This window comes from Micromys minutus, assembly GCF_963924665.1.
Source record: "Micromys minutus genome assembly, chromosome: 10".
NCBI lineage: Eukaryota > Metazoa > Chordata > Mammalia > Rodentia > Muridae > Micromys > Micromys minutus.
The window spans coordinates 61,582,064-61,601,725 of NC_137979.1; the positions used below are offsets into that span (position 1 = coordinate 61,582,064).

The window sequence follows — 19,662 nt, forward strand, 5'->3', positions numbered from 1 at the left end:
GTTACTGAAGATGTCATGGAAATTAAAGAAAAGTATTTCCAAAGCAAACAGCCACAGGTAAAGAGGAAGACTATGGAAGAAATGTGGCGGCATTTAAACCCACTGATAGGGACACTGAAAACTGCCTCTAAGGCATACCTGGCATCAGCCACATCTGGCAGCACGCACCAGGAGAGCTGGGTGGGGTGAGGAGGACAGGCAAAGAACAGGCACAGTCTCCATCATCTCTGCCTTTTAATAGAAGATTTGGTTTCATCATTTACGAGTGTAACATAGTTAAAAATAGAGCACTCTGCTTGTTCTCGGAGACGGGGTAAGGCTGACCACAACTCTGGGTGACACTGCCATGTTTCAGTCACTGACAAACTTCAGGAGACTCTGGACGCTCACAGCAAGGAGTCATTTCAAATCCATGGGACTGAGGACACATGACAAACATTCCCAAGCCTCACAAGCCTGGTGTAGACCCCAAACACATACTGACCAAAAGTGATCAGCCATGGCTTACAAGGGCAAGACAGCAGTAGTCCCCAGGAGGCACAGGGGACACAGAGACCCTGACTCTGGGCCCGGAAGATGACAGGCTACAAAAGTAAGTCACAAACACACAAGATGAATGGCCACAGGGCTGAGGGTGCTGAGCTCTGCCCCAGCCAATGCAGAACTGGGTTTAATGCCATGGAACTCGCGGGTCTGTCTCAGTACAGAGTAAGTCAGGACCTCCCTGCCCCTGTGGAGGAGCCTGGTTAGCTCCTGAAACCAAAGATGCCCTTGATGTAGCCTGTGAGGCCACTCTTGGTCTTCTGCTCCAATTTGTCCTCAAGGGGTGGGAAGGCCACATGGTTGAGGGCCAGGTCAAAGAACAAAGGCTTGCAAGGGATGGGCTGGAACCCTGGTGGGAAGTGCACAAGGTTGGCTTGCTTGGTGACGAGGGAAGGGTCCAGGCAAAAGGTCTCAAATCGTTCAATGAGAGGCTGGAAGACAGATCAAAACATTAATCAGAGGTCCGCAGTGGGTACCTGAAATCAAACCTGGGTCCCTTGCAAGAGCAACAAGTGTTCTTAACTGCTAAGCCATCTCTCCAGCCGTGTCTTACATTAGTGACTAGCATGGAGTAACTTGGAGGGACCTTCCTTTACTTCCCTAGGGAATATGGACCACCAATAAGCCATGAGTAGTCTGTGGGTATCTGGACGAGAAAAAGGAAGAAGTAGGGGTGCCTAGACCCAAGGACAGAATGCTCCCCTGTAGGTTAATGTCAAGGCGATACATGATTGGACAGTACAGTGAGGTGGGGAAAAGTCTAGAAAAGTGAAAAAGGTGGAGAAAGAGGCGGAGATTCAACGGGAAACAAGATGGAAGCAGAGGTGGACGTTCCTCTCCAAGCACCTCTAGATTGATAAGGTTGTTATGATTATTTCTAAGGGTTTCCATAGGTCAATTTATCTTATCTGGGTGGGCAGCTTATATCTTTGTCCACTGGTTGTAAGCCTATTGTGTAGAGGGATTGTGGATTGAGAATTTAACATATAAACTTGTTTGATAACTTAATGATTGTGGAGTCATGTTTGTACTAAGTGGTGGAAGAAAGCGAGTGAAAATGACATACAGGGGCGGGTGAAGGGAACCGCCTGAGTTCTTAGAGGTGGCATGGAGCCATTTAGAGATGCCCTGCAGTGCCATGTGGCCCCACAGAAATGGGGGCTCTAGCTCGGGATAAAAGGTTATCACTATTTAATATTTACACTCCCTTAGCCCTCAGATTCCACAGCTGGCCTTACCGTATTGTCTTTGACTTGGGAGGAGGTGTCTGCTTGATGGGAGTCATTTGCATCTAAAAATTCCACAGGGATTTAGTAAGAACAGGGACTTTGCACATTCTTGCCATAATGTGGCTTTTCATCAGTGGTAAACAGGGCTCTAAACCCCAAGTAAAGCTAGTCAGTAGGAACACAGTCCACTGTGGCCAACCCACAGGAGCTGCAGTTTTTTGAAGATGCTAAGGAGAAGAGACAGTTTGACAGTTTTTCACATTCCTCAGCACAGTAGTTCAGTGCCTAGCACAGCAGGCAATAAGGCTAAGAAATAGCAATCCTAAACAATGCTTTTTATAGTAAAATAGTGGTGTTGGATGTGGAAGAATAGCAGAAAGGGGTCTGGGGACATGGCCAAGACCAGGGAGGTGGCTCACCCAGGATAGCTGCAGCCTGCAGCGAGCACTTCTCCGACCGCACTTGAGTGATGAGCTCTTGCACATCAGGCAGGTCCTGCAGTAACAAAGAACACACTCACCAGCAGGCCAGGCAGAACAATGAGCCTCACAGGCTTGGGGTAGCTGATCCCACTGGGGTTTCAGCCTATATTTTTAGACTTAAAAAAAATGCAGGAGGCAGAGACAGGCAGATCTCTTGTAAGTTCAAGGCTAGCTTGGTCCATAGGAGAGTTTCAGGATAGGACAGTCAGGGCTACACAGAGAAACCCCTGTCTCTCAAAAAAATGAAACAAAAAAAAGTCTCTATTTTTAAAAAAAAAATGTCTCTACTATAAAAAAGAAAAACAAAAAACTCAACACATGCTGGGTCTGGTGGTTAATCTTAACCCTTGGGAGGTAGTGGCAAAAAGAACCAATAGTTCAAGGCCAGCCTAAGCTACACAGTGAGTTTGAGACCAACCTGGAGACCCTATCCCCACAAATATCAGGAACCAATACCGACGCTACCTTGGTTTCTTTCAAGCAGAAAAGGCTGACACAGCTTAACAACACTGCCTGAGAGAGCAAGACTCTGCTGTTGAGCTCTGAATACAAGCTGACACCCAGAGTGTACACGCCTGTTAATTCAAACTTCATGAGCAATCTGGGGTGGCCACTCTGAACTTGCCATTTGACAAATGAGAGCCCTGAACCATGGTGAGAGCAAAGGCTGGGCCAGCCACACCCCCAAGAGTGAAGGTGGGTGTAGAGTCAGACTGTGAAATCCGCAGTGTCAATTCCGGATCGTACACTAGCTGGAAGCACTGAGATGGAGACACAGCTTTTTAAATTTTGCTAGTGATTTTGGTGATTCTGAGGAAATACGTGGGGTTTGTTTCTTTTCGACCAGCAGTGGCATTTCCCCACTTTACTTCTGCAGACAGGCTTTTGCTGTGACTCTGAGCTTGCTTTGTACACTAGACTAGCTTCAAACTCCTGATTCTGCAGCCTCAGCCTCTTCAGGGCAAGGGTTACGGGTGTGTCCTACAAGAGATGGTTGGAATGGCTTTCGGTTGTAACTAAGCCCTCCTCAGGCCCAGTGCAGGGTAGGTTACAGTACAGTGACTCGGGGGAAAAGAGGGAAGAAGGGCTGCCTTAGAAGCTGCCACTGGCTGAACCCTCAGTCCCTGTACCCCTCACTTGTGCTTGCAAACACGGGGGTGGGGGGGTCAGCAGCTCACCTTTAGGCTGTTCTTGAAGGCTCCCCCATGAGAACTCACTTCACTCGCGTATTTGAGAACTCTGTCATACAGGACGAGGGCTTCGCTCCACTTCTTCACTAACACGTAGGACTGCGCAATGAAGAAGCACCTGACGGGAGAGTTGCCGTCTAAAGCAACAGTTGCTCAACACCAGGGTTGTCCTTGCTGGCAGGCTTAATGTTAAAGCTGGAAACAGGATTCTAAACTCTGGATCACTGCCTGCGAAACCCCACCCTAACGCTCTGCAGGCAGGTGAGAGAGAAGTGCGGGCTACATCCAACATACCCGACTTGATGCCGTCTACATGTCTACACCATAACTATCTTTTCATCTCTAACCATATCTTTTCAAAAAATCACACCAAAATTCTATAGGGCCAACAGAGCTTTAGTGCTGCCCTTGACATAACAGGAGGGCATGAGCAAAGACAGGGCCCCCACAGGAGACGGAGAGAGAGAGGACATGCATACTCTCCTCTGCCATCCGCCTAGACCCCTGTCCTTGCGAGCAGTCACTTTCAAGTGAACCACACCAAGACTCAGCTCTTGGTGTGAGGATCTGAGGAGCTTGGTTTTACCCCAGTTCAACTCAGGCTCTCTGACCTGGCTGCTCTACTTCACCAATGCCTTTGCAACGTGTGGCTCTCAGAGCCTCTACTGGAATGAAGAAGAAACAGAAACTAGGGCTAACCCCAGAGTCTATCTGACACTTAGATGAAGAACTCTGGAAACTCCTGGCTGCCATCTATGCTGAGGCTTTCCTCTGAGCATGGGCCAAGAGCCCCTGCACAGCTAGGCAGCATAGCTAACTGTAAATGACCTGTGGGAGCCACAAAGCTCAGTGCTAAAAGTCAGAGCAGAGCCTTGTAATCCTGAAGGATGTTACCTGTAAGCTTTGAACACCAGGGTCTTGAGGCTTATCTCTTTCTGAAAGGTTCTGTCCTCTTCTAAGCCAGGAAGCTGCAGCAATTCCACCAGGTTCTGCACAGTGGATGGAATAAAAAAATCCATGAGAAGCCCCAGACTGACCTTGTCAGAAGACCTTTCAACAGATGAGGGCAGAGAAAAGGACTGTCCACAGTCAAAGTGACTGGAAGACAGCGAGGTGCGGCGCAGCAGCTACTTTACCGCTGTCCCTCCCTCTCGGCACCAAAAGCTCACCTATCACTCAACCCACCTCACCAACCTTCAGAGACTTCCTGGACAACATGGATGGAAAACCTGCACTTTAGACTGGTCCACTCACTTGACAGTGACAGGCAGCTTGTATGTATGCTTGTACTTACATGTATGTACATGTGTGCATATACACATGGAGGTCAGAGGTCAAAACTGGGTATTTTCCTCAACTGTTTTTGCTTAATTTTCCTTTCTTCCTGTTCTATTGAGACAGGGCCTCTCTATAATGTAGCCCTGGCTGTTCTGGAGCTCACTATGTGGACAGACCCCGGGGGCTGCCTCTGCCTCCCCAGTGCTGGGATTTAAAGGCACACACCTCACACCAGTGTCATCTTTCCTTTTCAGGATGCTCTTTACTTGTGTGTATGTGTTGGCCACATGTACAGTGCCCAGAGAGCAGAAAAGGGTTTTCGATCCCCAGGAGCTGGCATTCAGGTAACTGGGAGCCATCTGACCTGAGGTCTGGGAACCAAGCTCAGGTTCTCCAAAGAGGAGCAAGGATGCACGGTCCATCTGTAGCCCAGGCTGGCCCAGAGCACAGAGATCCACTGCCTCTGCCTCAGGACTGCAGGGATTACAGGTGTGCCACCATGCTTTGCACTGGTTTTCAGCACTGTTGTTGTTTAGTTATTTATTTCATGTATGTGAGCACACTGTGGGTGTCTTCACACACACCAGAAGAGGACAGTGGAACCCACTGGTGCTGGTGAAGGGGGCTGCTCTGATGCTAAGGTGGTTCCTGATCTATCAATATCTTCTTTGAACCAAGAAGAGGGTGTCTTTTATCCTCAGATTCAAGGGAAGTCAGGCGAGGGCTAGTTGTGATGTAACCTCCTGGAGCTAAAGGTGGTTGCTGGGAATTGAACTCAGGACTTCTGGAAAAGTAGTCAGTGCTCTTAACCACTGAGCCATCTCTCCAGCCCAGCACTATTGTTAAAGAGTAATTTTATTTTTATTTGTGTGTATATACACGTGTGTGGAGGCTCATGGAGGCCAGAAGAGGATGTTGGACTCCTTGGAGTGACACAGTTGTGAACACTGGTGCTGGGAACCCGACTCCTGTTCTGCAAGAACTGACAATGCTCTAATCACCGACCCACTCCCCAGCTCACAGCTCTCTTAACTGCAGCTGGCCCTTTAGACCCTTCCCTCACCTTATTTTTCGAGGCACTCTCTCACCCACTTTGCTATACTGGCCACCAAGTCCCAGGGGTCCTCCTGTCTTTACCTCCCTAGTGCTGAGATTACAGGCCCTCATAGTAAGTCCTCTGCCGAGCCACCTCCCCAGCCCCTAACTTCTGTTCACTTTTCAGGAGATTAGACAGCCCAGGCTGACCTTGAACCCACTGCACAGCTTGGTTCATGGATCCCACGTGTAAGGGGTACAGCACGACTCACCACGCCGGGCTTCACAAGGCAAGCTTACTAACTGACCAGTAGGTAGAACAACGTGGACTCAGGTCTCTGGACGCCCTTGCCCCTGTAGTAGAGTATCTCACATGGGGAAAGCACTAAGAGAACACCTGAAGGTGCACAAGCATCTAGACCTCTGAGTGCCTGAAATACGGAATACTAGGTTGTGAGTTACCTCACGACTTCCTTGGTTTCCACCATCTACTAGTCACCCTGGGCTCTCAAAAGTCCTTCCCTATCCAAATCATTTTGTGTTCAACATGGCAGAGGGTAGCTGTCTTTCTAGTCCCCAAGGGTTACCTGCAGAATGATGTCATAGAGCCGGATGAGGTCCTGAGGCCTGGGAGAGCGTTTGCTGTCATCTTCTGGTTGTTGCTGCAGCAGAGCCCTGTGCAACCCTTTAGCCATGTTCTCATTCCTCCTAATTGCGGTTGACAGCTTGATGTAGGTCAGGTAGCTGCAACACACCACATGCCGGCTCAGGTTACACTCAAGGAAGCTCTCATTCTGGGAAGAACACTAGACTGACAAAGGGTGGTGGGGTGCGGAGAGTCACAGAGCAGGACTATCTGGCCCTTCACACCCTTTCCCAAAGCCACAAGCTCCCAGTTTCAGAGGACACTGCTAGTCTTCAGAAAGCCCCAGCCAACTTCTGATGGGCCAGCTGCTGGGCTATGGCACAGGGCAGTGTGCTGTCACCATGTGGCCCCATTCACACTAGTCACAGGGGTTGCTTTAAGAGACCACACATGGGTGAGAAGTGAGAAGGCACACAGAAAACACAGCCCAGTGGAGTGTGTGCAGAGCAGGGGAGGCCACAGCTACACTAGGCATACAAGTAACCAAGTCAAAACCAGCTACGTTTTGAGAGCTAAGTAAATATGTAAAGAATGTTAAAATAACCGAGTACATTCAATTTGAGAAACAGGTGATGGTTATGGGAGAGATGTTCCTAAAAGATCTTCCTATTACACACAAGCAGGTATAGGTTTACAACATCCATGAAAACACAAAAGCTACCTGATTTCTGACTCATCACTTCTGCCCCAAAGCTGCCCTCTCAACCATGGGCATCTTAGGAGAGTGGAAAGCCACACCCTGAACCAGCCAGCTCCCAAGGTGAAAAGGTGTTCCACGTGTCCTCAGACTGAGGCCCTGCTCTAGGTCAGGTGAGCTCACCTCTGACTCTGGGGCTCTAAACTCCACAGACGCAGAGGTAGAACTCTCTAGGAGCCTCTTTCTCCTCGGGCTGATTAAACAGATAACATCTATGGTGAACCCTGTACAATATGCCAAGGGCCTGAGTCATCAGCCAGTTTGACATCCACAAATACCAAACTCCCAAGAATGGAGACCAAATGTGACAAGGACGGAGTGTGTGTTTGTGTTTGGTGGCACCAAGGTACAACCTACACGAGCCCACTGTGGTTGGTATTTATGGCTCTATTAGCAGTGGGCAAGACACTAGCACTTCACAGTCAATGCAAAGGAAAGCTGGGTGGGAGGTGGAATTTTCTCAAGTAATATATTTCTCTGCAGTGTGTTAAAGAAAGAGCCTCTCTCTGAGCCGAAATGCCAAGGCTTTGTGTGCCCTACTACTACACGGAACAATGGAGTCATTTCAAAGGAACACCGAAGCTGGTGGGGATTTAAACACACACACTGAAGAGTGCAAAGGGCCAACACCCAGCGCAGGCCTGCAGCCCCAGCACTTGGGAGGCTGAGACAGAAAGATTGCTGGAGGTCAGGGGCAGGTCTGGGGTGCACAACAAGTTCCAGGCCAGGCTGGGCCACACACTAAGACTCTGTCTCTAAAATTAAGCAAATAAAATGTAGAAGAAAAGCAGCAAATGGGCAGAGAAGCACAGCACCCTGGGGAAGACAACTACTGTGTCACTGCAGCAGCAGCAGCAAATGCACAGAGATGGAGAACTGGCCACCAGGCAGACGAGGGACGAAGCCATGCAGACATGGAGGCTGGCAGGTGGAACTCAGCTGAGCTGAAATGATTAAATGCAAAAGTGACAAAAGGTGCAGAGCCCGGGAGCAGAAGAGAGTGAGCTCTAGGACATGGAGACTCTAAAGTTCCTGCCAGAGGCTGTGGCGGTTCTTGCCTCAGTTTCACCACACTCAAGACTGAGGCACAAGGAGTCCCTAGAGTTTGAGGCCAGCCTAGGCTAACAGTGAGATCTTGTGCAAAGAACAAAAAACCAAAAGCAAGGCTGGAGCCGTAGACCAGGTGGAGGAGAGACTGGCTGGGAAGGTGCTCTCACCTCATGTAGGAGGAGATGGCAGAGACAGGGGACCTCTGTGAATCTGAAGCTAGTCTGATCTACACAGTGAATTCTAGGACAGCCAGGGTTAGGTAGAGAGACTGCCTCAAATAAACAAGCAAACACAAAGGAAGATAAAGGCTCAAGAGTTAAACCGGTGGTTAAGAGCACTGGGTGCTCTCACAGAAGACCTGGGCTAGATTCCCAGTACCCACATGACATCTCACAACCACTGCTACTCCAGTTGCAGGGGACCAACACCCTTTTCTGGTCCCAGGAAGCAGCAGGGACAGATAAGTGCAGGCAACTGTATATATAAAATAAAGTTAAAAATGCAACACACAGAGACACACAAAAGTCAGACCCACCTGTGAAGGTACTGGAGATTTGACACCTTCCCCGACTCTCCATCGAGGGTGTAATCTCTCTGTTTCTGAAAAAGTACAAAAGGTAAGAAGTAAAATTCTTGGCCTTGGCTCTCAGTAGCTTTCAACTACCGGGAGCCACAATTCTATCAAGTGCCCGTCATGCCCTCAGATATCAATTAACAGAAGGACAAGATTGCCCTGTTGCCATGACAGCCAGTACTTGGCCTTGACTGACAGAATGTTAACAACAGCCGGCTGAGGCTCCCTGCCCTGTCTCAAGCTCTACAATCAACCAGACAGTCCCGTGAGGTGCGTGAGGTGCGGGTGCAGGCACACCCCTGCAGTGCCATGAGGAAACTGAGAAAGGAAGAGCCCGAGTTTGGTTACAGTCTGGGAACTTAGTGAGATCTCAGCTCAAACTACTTTTTTAAGAGACCCACAGATTAGACTTGCCTAGCATGCACAAAGCCCTGGGTTCAACATGTGGAATCACAAAAACAAACAAAAAAAACAAATCAAAACAAAAATCAATGAGTCCATGGCCCGCTGTCAGCTCTGTGACCACAGCTCCACTATAGGCTCTGAGACTACAGCCCCCCTGCAATCTGCATCCTTGACCTCCAGTATCTATGGAGATGTTCCAGCACATGGTAGCAGATTGTAGGTGTAAATATGTAAGTGTTCCTGCCTCTGTCTACAGAATGCTGTAACTGCAGCTGTGCACCGCCTCATCTTTACAGCCATCTCTGCTTAAGTTAAAGCCATTTAAGAAAAGGTGGAAACCAGCCATGGCTTCAGCTTCTACAAACCCAACACTTCACAGACTGAGGCAGGAGGCATGAATTGGAATCCATCTTGGGCTACACAGTTAAGATTGTGCATCAACAGAACACCAACCAGTAGAGTCATGTACAGGGGACACTACATGAGGGAGACACCATGGTGTGGTATAAAGTGGTTCTTAGGTTTTTGGTCTGGAGGCCTGGAAAGATCTCAGCAATGACACCATTAGGAAAGGCCGTTGAGACCATGGATGGTGGAAGGAGGGTGCGAAGAATGAAGTGTAAACTGGAGACCCCTAGGACAGCACAGTCTGGACTGGGGGAGGGGAGACCCAGCACAAGGCAGGATGGAGACGGGCTGACCTGGTCAGGCTTCAGCTCCTCCCTCACAGCCTGGAGGGCATCCCGGCACTCACTGAGCATGGTCTCGAAGAGACGCTCCTTCGTTTCTTCACTTTCAGCCTACACAGTGGCAAAATGGAGCAACAGACTGTTTTGAGGAGAGTGGAGGAGGGCAGGCACTGCAGTAACTCCATCCTCCCCACACACACATGCTCCCCTTCCCCAAGATCCTTTAAAAGGCTCTGTGTGTATGGGCAGGAGTACAGGGGCCCATGGAGGCCAAAATAAGGTGTCAGGTCCCCTGGAGTTAGAGTTGTGAACCATCCAATAGTGTGCCAGGATTTGAACCTGGGTCCTGTGAGAGCAGAACGGCAGCTGATCTTAACTCCAGCCCTTACAGCCCCTTCACAAGTCACCGTGCATATGATGCTCTCACCCATCATTCAATGGGAAGAATGAAAACTAACACACTGAGAAGAGCCACGTCTGCACACACCTCAGCTGCCAGGGCCCTGAGTGCCTTCCATTGTACAACTTACCTCCAATGACTCCATCTCTGCTGAGGGCTGCCCTGGAGAAGCCTGTAGATCCCCTTAGGATGGTACTTCCTCACACTGATGCAGCAAAGTTTTTCTTTTCTATTGTTAAGCTATTATGTGCCAACAGAACTGTCCTTTTGCTGCTAAAACTCCTTGCCTGGATGAAAACATGTATCCCCTTCCTCCACCTCATCCTCCTCTACCCCATTCCAGTGACCAGCAGATGTAGATCTACCAATGCTCACTCTGGAGAACCAAGGAGCTTATCAGTTTTACCTACAGAGCAATGGGTGAGGGGCTACAGACAGGGATGGGTGACCTTAAAGCTACCATGCAGAAAGGTCTATACCCAATGGCTCCTCCAAGCCTGAGCCTTTCCCCAAGACCCAGCGCCATTAGGGCAGACAACTGGTTAGGAGGGGAGCTGGACACTCAGGTGAGGCTCCCAGGACCCCACTGGCATCCTCCTTCAATGAGGGAATGTGGACAGTCAACAAGCACATCTATGACAATCTGTGAGCAGGCCTGGCTAAACTCCTCAAGAAGTGTCATATGGCACAGAGGCTACGTCTGCACAGCTTTACAATACGAGCCAATCTGCAGTTAATGTTTTCTTTGGATTCGAGCAAGAGACAGGCATGTCTAATCAATAACCAACCAGGAAGATAGTTCTCCTAACTATAAGACTAACTTGTCTTCTCTAGACATTCTGGGTCCACTGTTGTACACGGCTAACTCTTTGAGAACAACTTCTGGGCAGGAATGGTTGAAAAGAGAAGAGACAGTCTTCCCAGAGTACTAGGCGTCGCCCTCCCTACACCACTTGGATAAATGACCAAGTGACTCATTAACTGAATGCCTGCCACACCATGTTACCGACCTAAAGAATCTGACCTAGCAGAGAAGTCACAAAAGGCAGAAAGCAGATGGCCCTGTGCCACCGGCAGACCCACTCAAGTGAAAGCACCAGCATTCCACGGTTGTTTGACTTTCCACAGGACTAACAGGCAACCTGAAAAACACCAGCCTTCTGCTGGCCTCTCAGGAACCACAGAAGACCGCCCAGAACACCCGCCCACTCCTGCGAGGGTGAAGGAGCTCAGATAAAACTTTTTGAAGATCTCTTATGTTTTTCTTACTTTCTAGTGTAAAGAAATCTCCATAAGTTGCTCAATATATACCACATAGACACTTCCACTTTATGGGCCACCTAACTTTCCTGTCCCTTACTAACGTGGGAAACAAATCAGGACCATGGCCTCCTGTACTTTGAAGGCAAACAAGGCCCCATCAGCTCACTTCCCACCAGAGCAGTGCCTGCTGTCCAACAGACTTGCAGGAAGGACAAGTGCTTAGCCATGGTCCACAATCAGCATCAGCATGGGTACTGCTGGGACTAAACATGGTAATTTACAGAGAATAAGCTCGGTAAGGTGCTGTTCTGTCTGCTGCGACTCCAGCAGGATTCCTCTTCATCACCTAATTGGACTCTGAGATTTCAGTGGAACTGTGAAATCTGATAAGTGAACCCCATGGAGCCATTTAAGGACCGACCTGACAGTCACCACAGAAGGGGTCAGCCCTAAACCCACAGATAAATGACAGCACTGCTTCGGATGGGTGGGGTTGAACTGTCTGGCAATGGGCAATAAATGAGGACCTGTCTTCTTCCTATCTGTAGGAAATGTTCAAATTTAAAGATCAAAAGATACCAGAACACTAAGCCGTGGCACAGCCTCTGCGGCTGCCTCGGCACCACAGTGCTGAGGACAAACTTCCCCCACGTTCTCAGTAAGGAATTAAGAAGATATTCCACAACAACCAAGGAAAAGGTGTGTCTGAAGGGAAGGACTTAGTGGGTTGTTTTCCATGTGCTGCCCACGCTGCTGAGTGACTCAGAGACCACCAGTATCTGAAAAGTTGCCACGGATCTTCCTGCCTGGGGCAAGATGTCTCCAAACAGGAAGTCTTCCTGTATTTACTGCTCTCGTTTACTCCAGAACCCATGCTTGATGCCAAGATGACTCCCGAAAGGAGACACGCCTTTCAACATGCAGGGACAAGACTAGTCACTCCATATCCCAGCCTGCCACATCTGCTACCCAGCCAGGACACAATGGCACACTTCCTGCATAAAAGCATGTGCCCAGCTAGACCACTGTTCCCAATGGCACAGTGTCTGAAGCCTAGAAACGATGCCCTGCCTACTAAAGTCTGAATCAATCAATGAAACTCCAAACGTTCAGGGTGTGTTTCAGGCTTTCTTCTCCAGTGATGCCGCTAAGTCAGCCAGTTCGAGGACACGGAGCCACAGTGTCTTCCAGTATTACTGACACTCCTAGATTGTTTTCACTGGTTGGTAGAAATTTTGGGGAGATGGTAGTGTGTGACTAAGAGACAAACAGGCAAGCCTGGCCACATTATCCACCACACCCACAGAAGAATCATGGGGACAGGAATCAAGTCCCACCCAGCCTGAGAGAGAGGTCCAAAAGAACACAAGGAAAAGGAGAGTGGGGCTGGAGAGATGGCTCAGTGGTTAAGAGCACCGACTGCTCTTCCAGAGGTCCTGAGTTCAAATCCCAGCAACCACATGGTGGCTCACAACCATCTGTAATGGGATCTGAGCCCCCTTCTGGTGTGTCTGAAGACAGCTACAGTGTACTCATATGCATAAAATAAATAAATCTTTAATTAAACAAAAAACTTCATTAAAAAAAAAAAGGCACGAGGGGTTGGGGTGGGGGAAGGGAAATGCTCTCCTTTCTATTCAGACTCCAAAAGCTGGGCCAGGTCATCTGGAGAAGAGGAAGCCTCACAACTGAGTTCAATCACTGGGACTTGCACTGTGGAAGAAGGGAACTGACTTTTTTCTCAAGTGGTCCTCTGAAACCAGCTGTGTTCTGTTGCACACACATCTCCCCCATGCCCACAAAAGTACATTTAAAATGTAATAATAAATAAATATAAGAAACAAAATGGAAACAGGTAGGTTGACTTTCCCCCAGAATTGAATGAGGGTATAAATGATCAAGAATGCAAATATTTATAATCTCTCAAAACAAGATGCCCCAAAATAACCTCCACCACTGCCGGTGACCACTCAGGACTGAGTAAGTATTAAGAATATAAAATGAGACTGGAGAAACTAACTCCTTGGAAGTTGTCCCTGACTTTCACATGTGTACACGTAGCTGCATACATGGTAAAAAAATAAAATACAATAAAAAAAAGTTTAAACTTAAGACAGTGTCCTTAGTTTGAGAAATCTATTCTCAATAGTAATTAAAAACAGACAGGAAAAAAAAAAAAAAAAAAAAAAAAACCCTTTTGATCCCAGCACTCGGGAGGCAGAGACAGGTAAGGAGGTCTCTAGCAGTTTAAGGCTAGCCTGGTCTACAAAGAGAGTTCCAGAACTACACACACACACACACACACACACACACACACACACACACACAAAACCCAGTTTCAACCCCCCCCCAAAGCAGGTAGAAAGCCAGGTGTGGTGCCCCAAGCCTCTTAGTCCCTGCATGCTGGAGGCACAGGCAGACGCGCCTCTTTGAGTTCGAGGCCAGCCTGGTCTACTTAGCAAGTTCCAAGCTTCAGAATGAGACCCTATTTCCAACAAAACAAAACACGCAGGGCTGAGGTGGAGCTCCACCGCAGAGCAGCTGACTTGCAGGCTTTAGGGTCTGGGTCTGACCTCAGCCCTACGAACCAGAACCAACCAGACAACAAAACCTCTTCACGTAGCAAAGCTTTGCTGCTTTGTCACTTAGGATGCTATGAGCCATGTGCAATGTGAGTCTGATAACAGATGACATGCAGGCTGAGAGGCACACCTGCTATTACCCGCTCGATGAGATAGACAGTAAACAGAACACACTCATTTCCTTCTATAAACACACAGTTAAACTCTAGACAAAAGGAGCTGACAGTGGTTGGCTAGATTTTCTTTATTTTCTCAACATTGGAATATGGTTACTTTACCTTTTTTCTTCCCAATATCATCAAACTCTTGGCCAGTCCTGAACTGTCTTTTCCTCCTGGTACTAGGGACTGATCTGAGGTCTCTACATGATTACACTCCCTGCCCATGGCCTCACCCCAGCTCCTGAGCTGCTTTAGGAGAGTCTATCCAGATGTCAGCCCTTAGTCACAAAACTCCATTCACAAAATAAACAAACATAAAACTTAAGTCAGCTCCCCAGTCCTCTAGTTGAAGAACAAGGAGCTTTCTGGTGCTGTTCTATCACTCGGCTTTAAGTAAAGGAAAAGGTGGCAGAGCAGTATGCGGCACAGCCAGCACATGAGTAAATGCTTCTGAACCACAGCAGCCACTGTGGGAAGTGGCTGCTAAGTCTGGGTGCTCAGCATCCCCACCAACACAAGTCCGCAAGGCAGGGTCCAGCAAGTGCCAGGCTTTAGCAGCTCATTGTTTGAAAAGATGCCCTTCACCTCCTGTGGAGGAGCTCTAAAGGGCCTCCCCGCTGCCTCAGGAGAACTCTGGGATCTCTATTTTTGGGGCTCCATCTGCTTGTTCACAGCCATAAGCAGGTAATTATGTCAATAAGCAGCTTCAAGTACAGCTCTGCGTGGCCATTACGTGCAGACCACAGACAGAACACGATATTCTGGTTTACCCAGGCTCTTGTCAATGGCCCAGGAATGAGGGGTGGCCCTGAGGGCAAGGAGGTGGGGACAGCAGGTCAGACTCCAGGAGCCTGACAGCAGCTGCCCCGCTGCCCTAACAGGGCCCTCTGCGGTGAGCCAACCTCTTGAAGCTCCTTTTCCCCCATGACTGTCCTTCATACCTGACTTCACACAGAGGCGAACACCAAGAGTCCTCCCTCCTCACCTGGACGATAGCGGCTTCATTGTCGGCCAGGCCTAGTAAGAAGATCCTCACTTTGTCGATCTTCACGGGAACCGTCCTGCCCCTCCACTCCACCTCACTCATGGTCGCCGCCTGTTTGGCTCGAGTCTGAGTGATCAAGGCCTGCAAGTAGTTTTTAGTAGTCCTAGTTAATGCTCTAACAGTGGCTCAGTGACAAGCGAAAATGTCAGCCATCTCTACAACCAACACAGTACACACTTAGAAACATGCAAAATTCCTAATTTTGAATTTTTCCCTGATATCATGAATTTTGATGGAAAAATCAAAATTCTTCCCCCAGTTTTTAAATTTCTTACTTTTTCTATGAACCTATGTTACTTGGTCAGGGAGGAAATAGGTTGGCAGACATGATGACTCACATCTGTAATCCCAACACTTACAAGACTAAGGCAGGAGGTCTACCATGAGTTCAAGATCAGCATAAGTTATAAAATGAGCCCCCCCCACATATATGCAAGTTGACAGTAAACACACATTTAAGTTAAATACTTAAAATATTGAAGGAACATCTTAATGTAGATACAGATATAAATATAAATATACATATAGTAATAGTAAACATCCCCAGACTGGGTTATGTATTGTCTAGTAGATTACCTCAAGTTTTTCAGCAAGGAGCCCCTCTGTGCCCCCAGATCTCAGTCTCATTTGCATGAGCTCATTGATAGCTGACTGGTCACCTGAGGGACAGACACAGAGGAATCGTTTAGGGTTTTGTGCTTTGCTGATAATTCCTTTCCCGTTAGTGAAATGAACACACCGCCATGGGCCCTCGGCAACACTGCACTGAAGGTGAGTCTTATCAAAATGGCCTGACTGGAGCTGTGGGAACACTGCTAACATGGGCACACATCCTCTGACGGGGCTAAGTTCTAAAGCACTCACTGTCAAGCTGAGCCCCAAGATTAACTGTGGACTGTGAGAAACCATGGCTATTATAGCAATTACCATAGGCTCTGCTGTACAACAGCACTACCACAGGCTGCACACTGCTCCTACGGAATCTTACAGAGGGTCCAGGGGACCTGATTCCCTCCTCTCACCTCCTTAGCCTGCACATGGGACACATAAACCCAAGCCAGCACACAGACACAAAATATTAACATTTAAAAAAGATTCCACTCTGTGAGAAACAAGGGGAAGGGAGCTTGTACAACATGAAGATTCTCTAATCTTTCACTTAGTTTTACTGTATACTTCTCCAAAAATATAAAGATATCATTGGCTGGAAATTGTAAACTGTTCCTGGGGAGTGGAGAAGATAGAGGGAGGCTGAAGCCAAACAGCCAAGGTCTGTAGAGTAGAGTGGAGCTGTCAAAGACAGCTCTTCATCATTGCCGTGTGTGTGTGTGTGTGTGTGTGTGTGTGTGTGTGTGTGTGTGTAACACAGTGAAAATTAGACAGCTCTACTATTACTATCATTAAAACTAAGGCTAACCCAGCTGTAGTATGTGGTGTATACCCTTAATCCTAGCACTTGGGAGGCAGAGACGGGTGGGTCTCTCTGAGTGTGAGGCCAGCCTTGCCTATATGGTGAAACCCAAAAACAAACAAGCAAAAAAACAATCAAACACTCTCAGGCCATGGGTAGATGCTGAAACACAGGGATAGTCACATAAGCCTCCCAGAAAGCCAAGCGAGGTGAGGAACCACACCAGAGCCTGCTCACCAATATTGTATGCACAGTAGCGGATGTTGGGCGAGATCTCCTCTACACGCTGATTGTACAGCACAGCCTGCTCCTCTGTAAACGCGCTGGCCAGCTTCTCATAGATAGTTCTGCGAGCAAAGACGTGGAAGCCATATTTTAAGGAAAAAAAAAAAAAAAAAAAAAACCTCACGAGGAACATGTAGCCAAAATCAAAACCCAGCACTTTGAGGGTATTTGCTGACCACCAGAGGGAAGTATTCTAAGGACAAAAGGGAGAAAGAAAATGCTCTAACTTCCACAAAGTCAGTACCAGGGTTTTGCAGCCTGACTGTGGCTGTAACTGAAACTCGCCATCACTGTGGACCTGAGACTTACTTGCATTTGTTAAAAGCCTCAATGGCGGCTTTCCATTCTTGGTGTTCAAAGCGCAGCATTCCTGAGAGGTAAGCTGTGTAGGCCTGTGAGGGGATGGAAAGAACTGCTAAGCAAGAACATGTGTGACACTAGGCAGGTGCTCTACCACTGAGCTTCCTGCTTAGCCCATAAAGAGCTGCTTTGGCACAAAGGACCACTGTTCTGGCCCCATGTCCACAATGGCTTCTAACTTTGGTACTGTGTGCATGGTGGCTCTTTCCCTCCCTCCCTTTTTCTGGAGACATGCAGCTTCTCACCATGCAGCTCTAGCTGGCTTAGAAATCACTATGAAGACCAGGCTGGCCTTGAACTCAGAGTTCCACCTGCCTCTGCCTCTTAAGTGCTGGGATAAAAGGTGTGGCCACCCTGCTTTGGACTCAGATTGACTTTTCTTTCTTATTCACATGTGTATGGATGTTTTGCCAGCATATGTCTGTGCACCAAATGTGTGACTGGTGCCCAGAGACAGCATAAGAGCCCCGGGAACAGAAGTTATAGACAGCAGTGTGCTGCCATGTGGTTGCTGAAAATTGAACGCAGGACCTCCAGAAGAGCAGCCAGTGGTCTAACCACTGAACCACCCCTCCAGCGCCATCAAGTTGACTTTTAAAGAGAAAAACTTAAAGTGTGATACATGGGTAATTTTTATGGTTCACTTCTTCCCAGGAAAGAACTTCAAAAAAAAAGGTCTCCCAGGGCACAGCTCAGGGCAGAGCACTGTACTCTAAAGGACACATGTTCATTTCACACAGTAACTGGTTTCTAGAGCAACACAGAGGCATCAGAGGTTCAATGCTGGGCCTTGGAGAGCCTCAGTTTGATCCCTAGAACCCAAATCCCAACCCTTTTGTTGCAAACATGTCATTCCACACCCACCACACAGCAGTCACTTTTGTTAAGCGTCAACACTGACAGGCTTGACAGCGCACACCTTAGAATCCTCGAGCATCCAGGGTCTGAGGCAGGGGAGTGTGAGCCTGACTGCAGCCTGGATGGGAAACCTGGACTCTCCCACGAGGAAAATCTTGGCACTTATTTAGGCTTGGCTATGGGAGTCCAGGTTAAGCCTGGACTATTTAAGGCCCATTTTAAAAAAACAAAAGTAGAGCTGGAGAGATGATGGCTCAGTGGTTAAGAGTTGGACTCTTGACGGCTGCTCTTCCAGAGGACCCAGGCTCAATGCTCCACACATGCCATGCTCACAGCCGTCTGTAATTCAGAACCAGCATTCTCTTCTGACCTCCAGGGGTACCAAACATGCATGCTGTGTATAGACATACATGTAAGTAAAATAGCCACTCATAAAATAATCAAAAACAGGGCTTCAGAGATTGCTCAGTAGGTAAGAGCACTGACTGCCCTTCCAGAGGTCCTGAGTTCAATTCCCAGCAACCACATGGTGGCTCACAACCATCTGTAATGGAATCCAATGCCTTTTTCTGGTATGCATACATAAAATAAATCTTTTTTTAAAAAAAATCACTAAAAACAAAACCGAGTTGAATATAAACCTTACCACCTTTCACCTTCAGCATAAATGGAGAAAGTGCGGTCATGTAGGCTGCACCACCAAGTAACTTAAAAGTTGAGCATAATTTTTATTATATATCATCTCTGAAAAAAACTCATTGCCAAAAATATTCCTAGAACTTTCTGAGATATAAAATATACACCTTTCTACCTATGCACTAGAAGAAGTCTGATTTTTATTAAAAGACTAGAACTAATAAAAAACAAAAAACTGAAAACTAAGATACATTACCTTAGGCTTTCAATAAAGAACAGAACTAGAGCTCAGTAGTGACATTTGTGCCTAGTAAAAAACTGGTCTGTGAAGTCATGTGTCTAATTTCCACAATGAAGTAAACCTGATGTTAGTTAGAACAGTGACCTGAGCCTCTAGCTTGGTCTTGGCATCCACGCGGTTGCTCTCACACAAGCGTTCCAGTTCCTCAGCATGCTTCACGGCTTTTCGAAGGCGAGACAGCAAGTGAAACCGTTTTCGGGGCTCGGTGTTGGCTTCCTGTTTGAGCTGCATGGCATAGCTCCAGGCTCTCTCTGCATCCATCAGAACCAGCAGCAAGTATCTACACCAGAGAGCTGGGAGTCAATGAAGGCCAGGATACACAACCCAGTGCATTCTGAGGCATAATGTGCTTTCTTAGCTTTTCTCCTTCCTCCTGCCCCTCCCTCAGGACTCCTCACAGAACAGGCCCCAAGTCAGCATCTCTGACATCATCCAGGGCTATATCTCACAATTCTAGTCACTAGAGGGTATATATATATCTCAGTGAAAAGTCTCTACTACCTCAGATCAGGCCACCCCAGGAGCGGAACCCAGTTAGAAAC

The 19,662-nt window shown here is 48.0% G+C and overlaps 1 protein-coding gene across 1 annotated transcript in view; it reads right to left on the minus strand.

Moving 5' to 3' along the window:
• Positions 1–215: 215 nt before the first annotated feature.
• Positions 216–19,662, minus strand: part of SRP68 (signal recognition particle 68) — a 28,578-nt gene continuing 9,131 nt past the window's right edge. Inside the window, exons 4-16 of the mRNA XM_080922993.1 lie at positions 19,205–19,400; positions 17,275–17,357; positions 16,918–17,027; positions 15,846–15,928; positions 15,210–15,350; positions 9,831–9,929; positions 8,686–8,750; positions 6,345–6,501; positions 4,339–4,433; positions 3,433–3,562; positions 2,192–2,267; positions 1,782–1,834; positions 216–974 (exon numbers count right to left, since the gene is read on the minus strand). Of these exons, the coding sequence (XP_080779119.1) occupies positions 747–974; positions 1,782–1,834; positions 2,192–2,267; positions 3,433–3,562; positions 4,339–4,433; positions 6,345–6,501; positions 8,686–8,750; positions 9,831–9,929; positions 15,210–15,350; positions 15,846–15,928; positions 16,918–17,027; positions 17,275–17,357; positions 19,205–19,400 (1,516 nt within the window). The 3' untranslated portion in view covers positions 216–746. The remainder of the gene's footprint in view (positions 975–1,781; positions 1,835–2,191; positions 2,268–3,432; positions 3,563–4,338; positions 4,434–6,344; positions 6,502–8,685; positions 8,751–9,830; positions 9,930–15,209; positions 15,351–15,845; positions 15,929–16,917; positions 17,028–17,274; positions 17,358–19,204; positions 19,401–19,662) is intronic.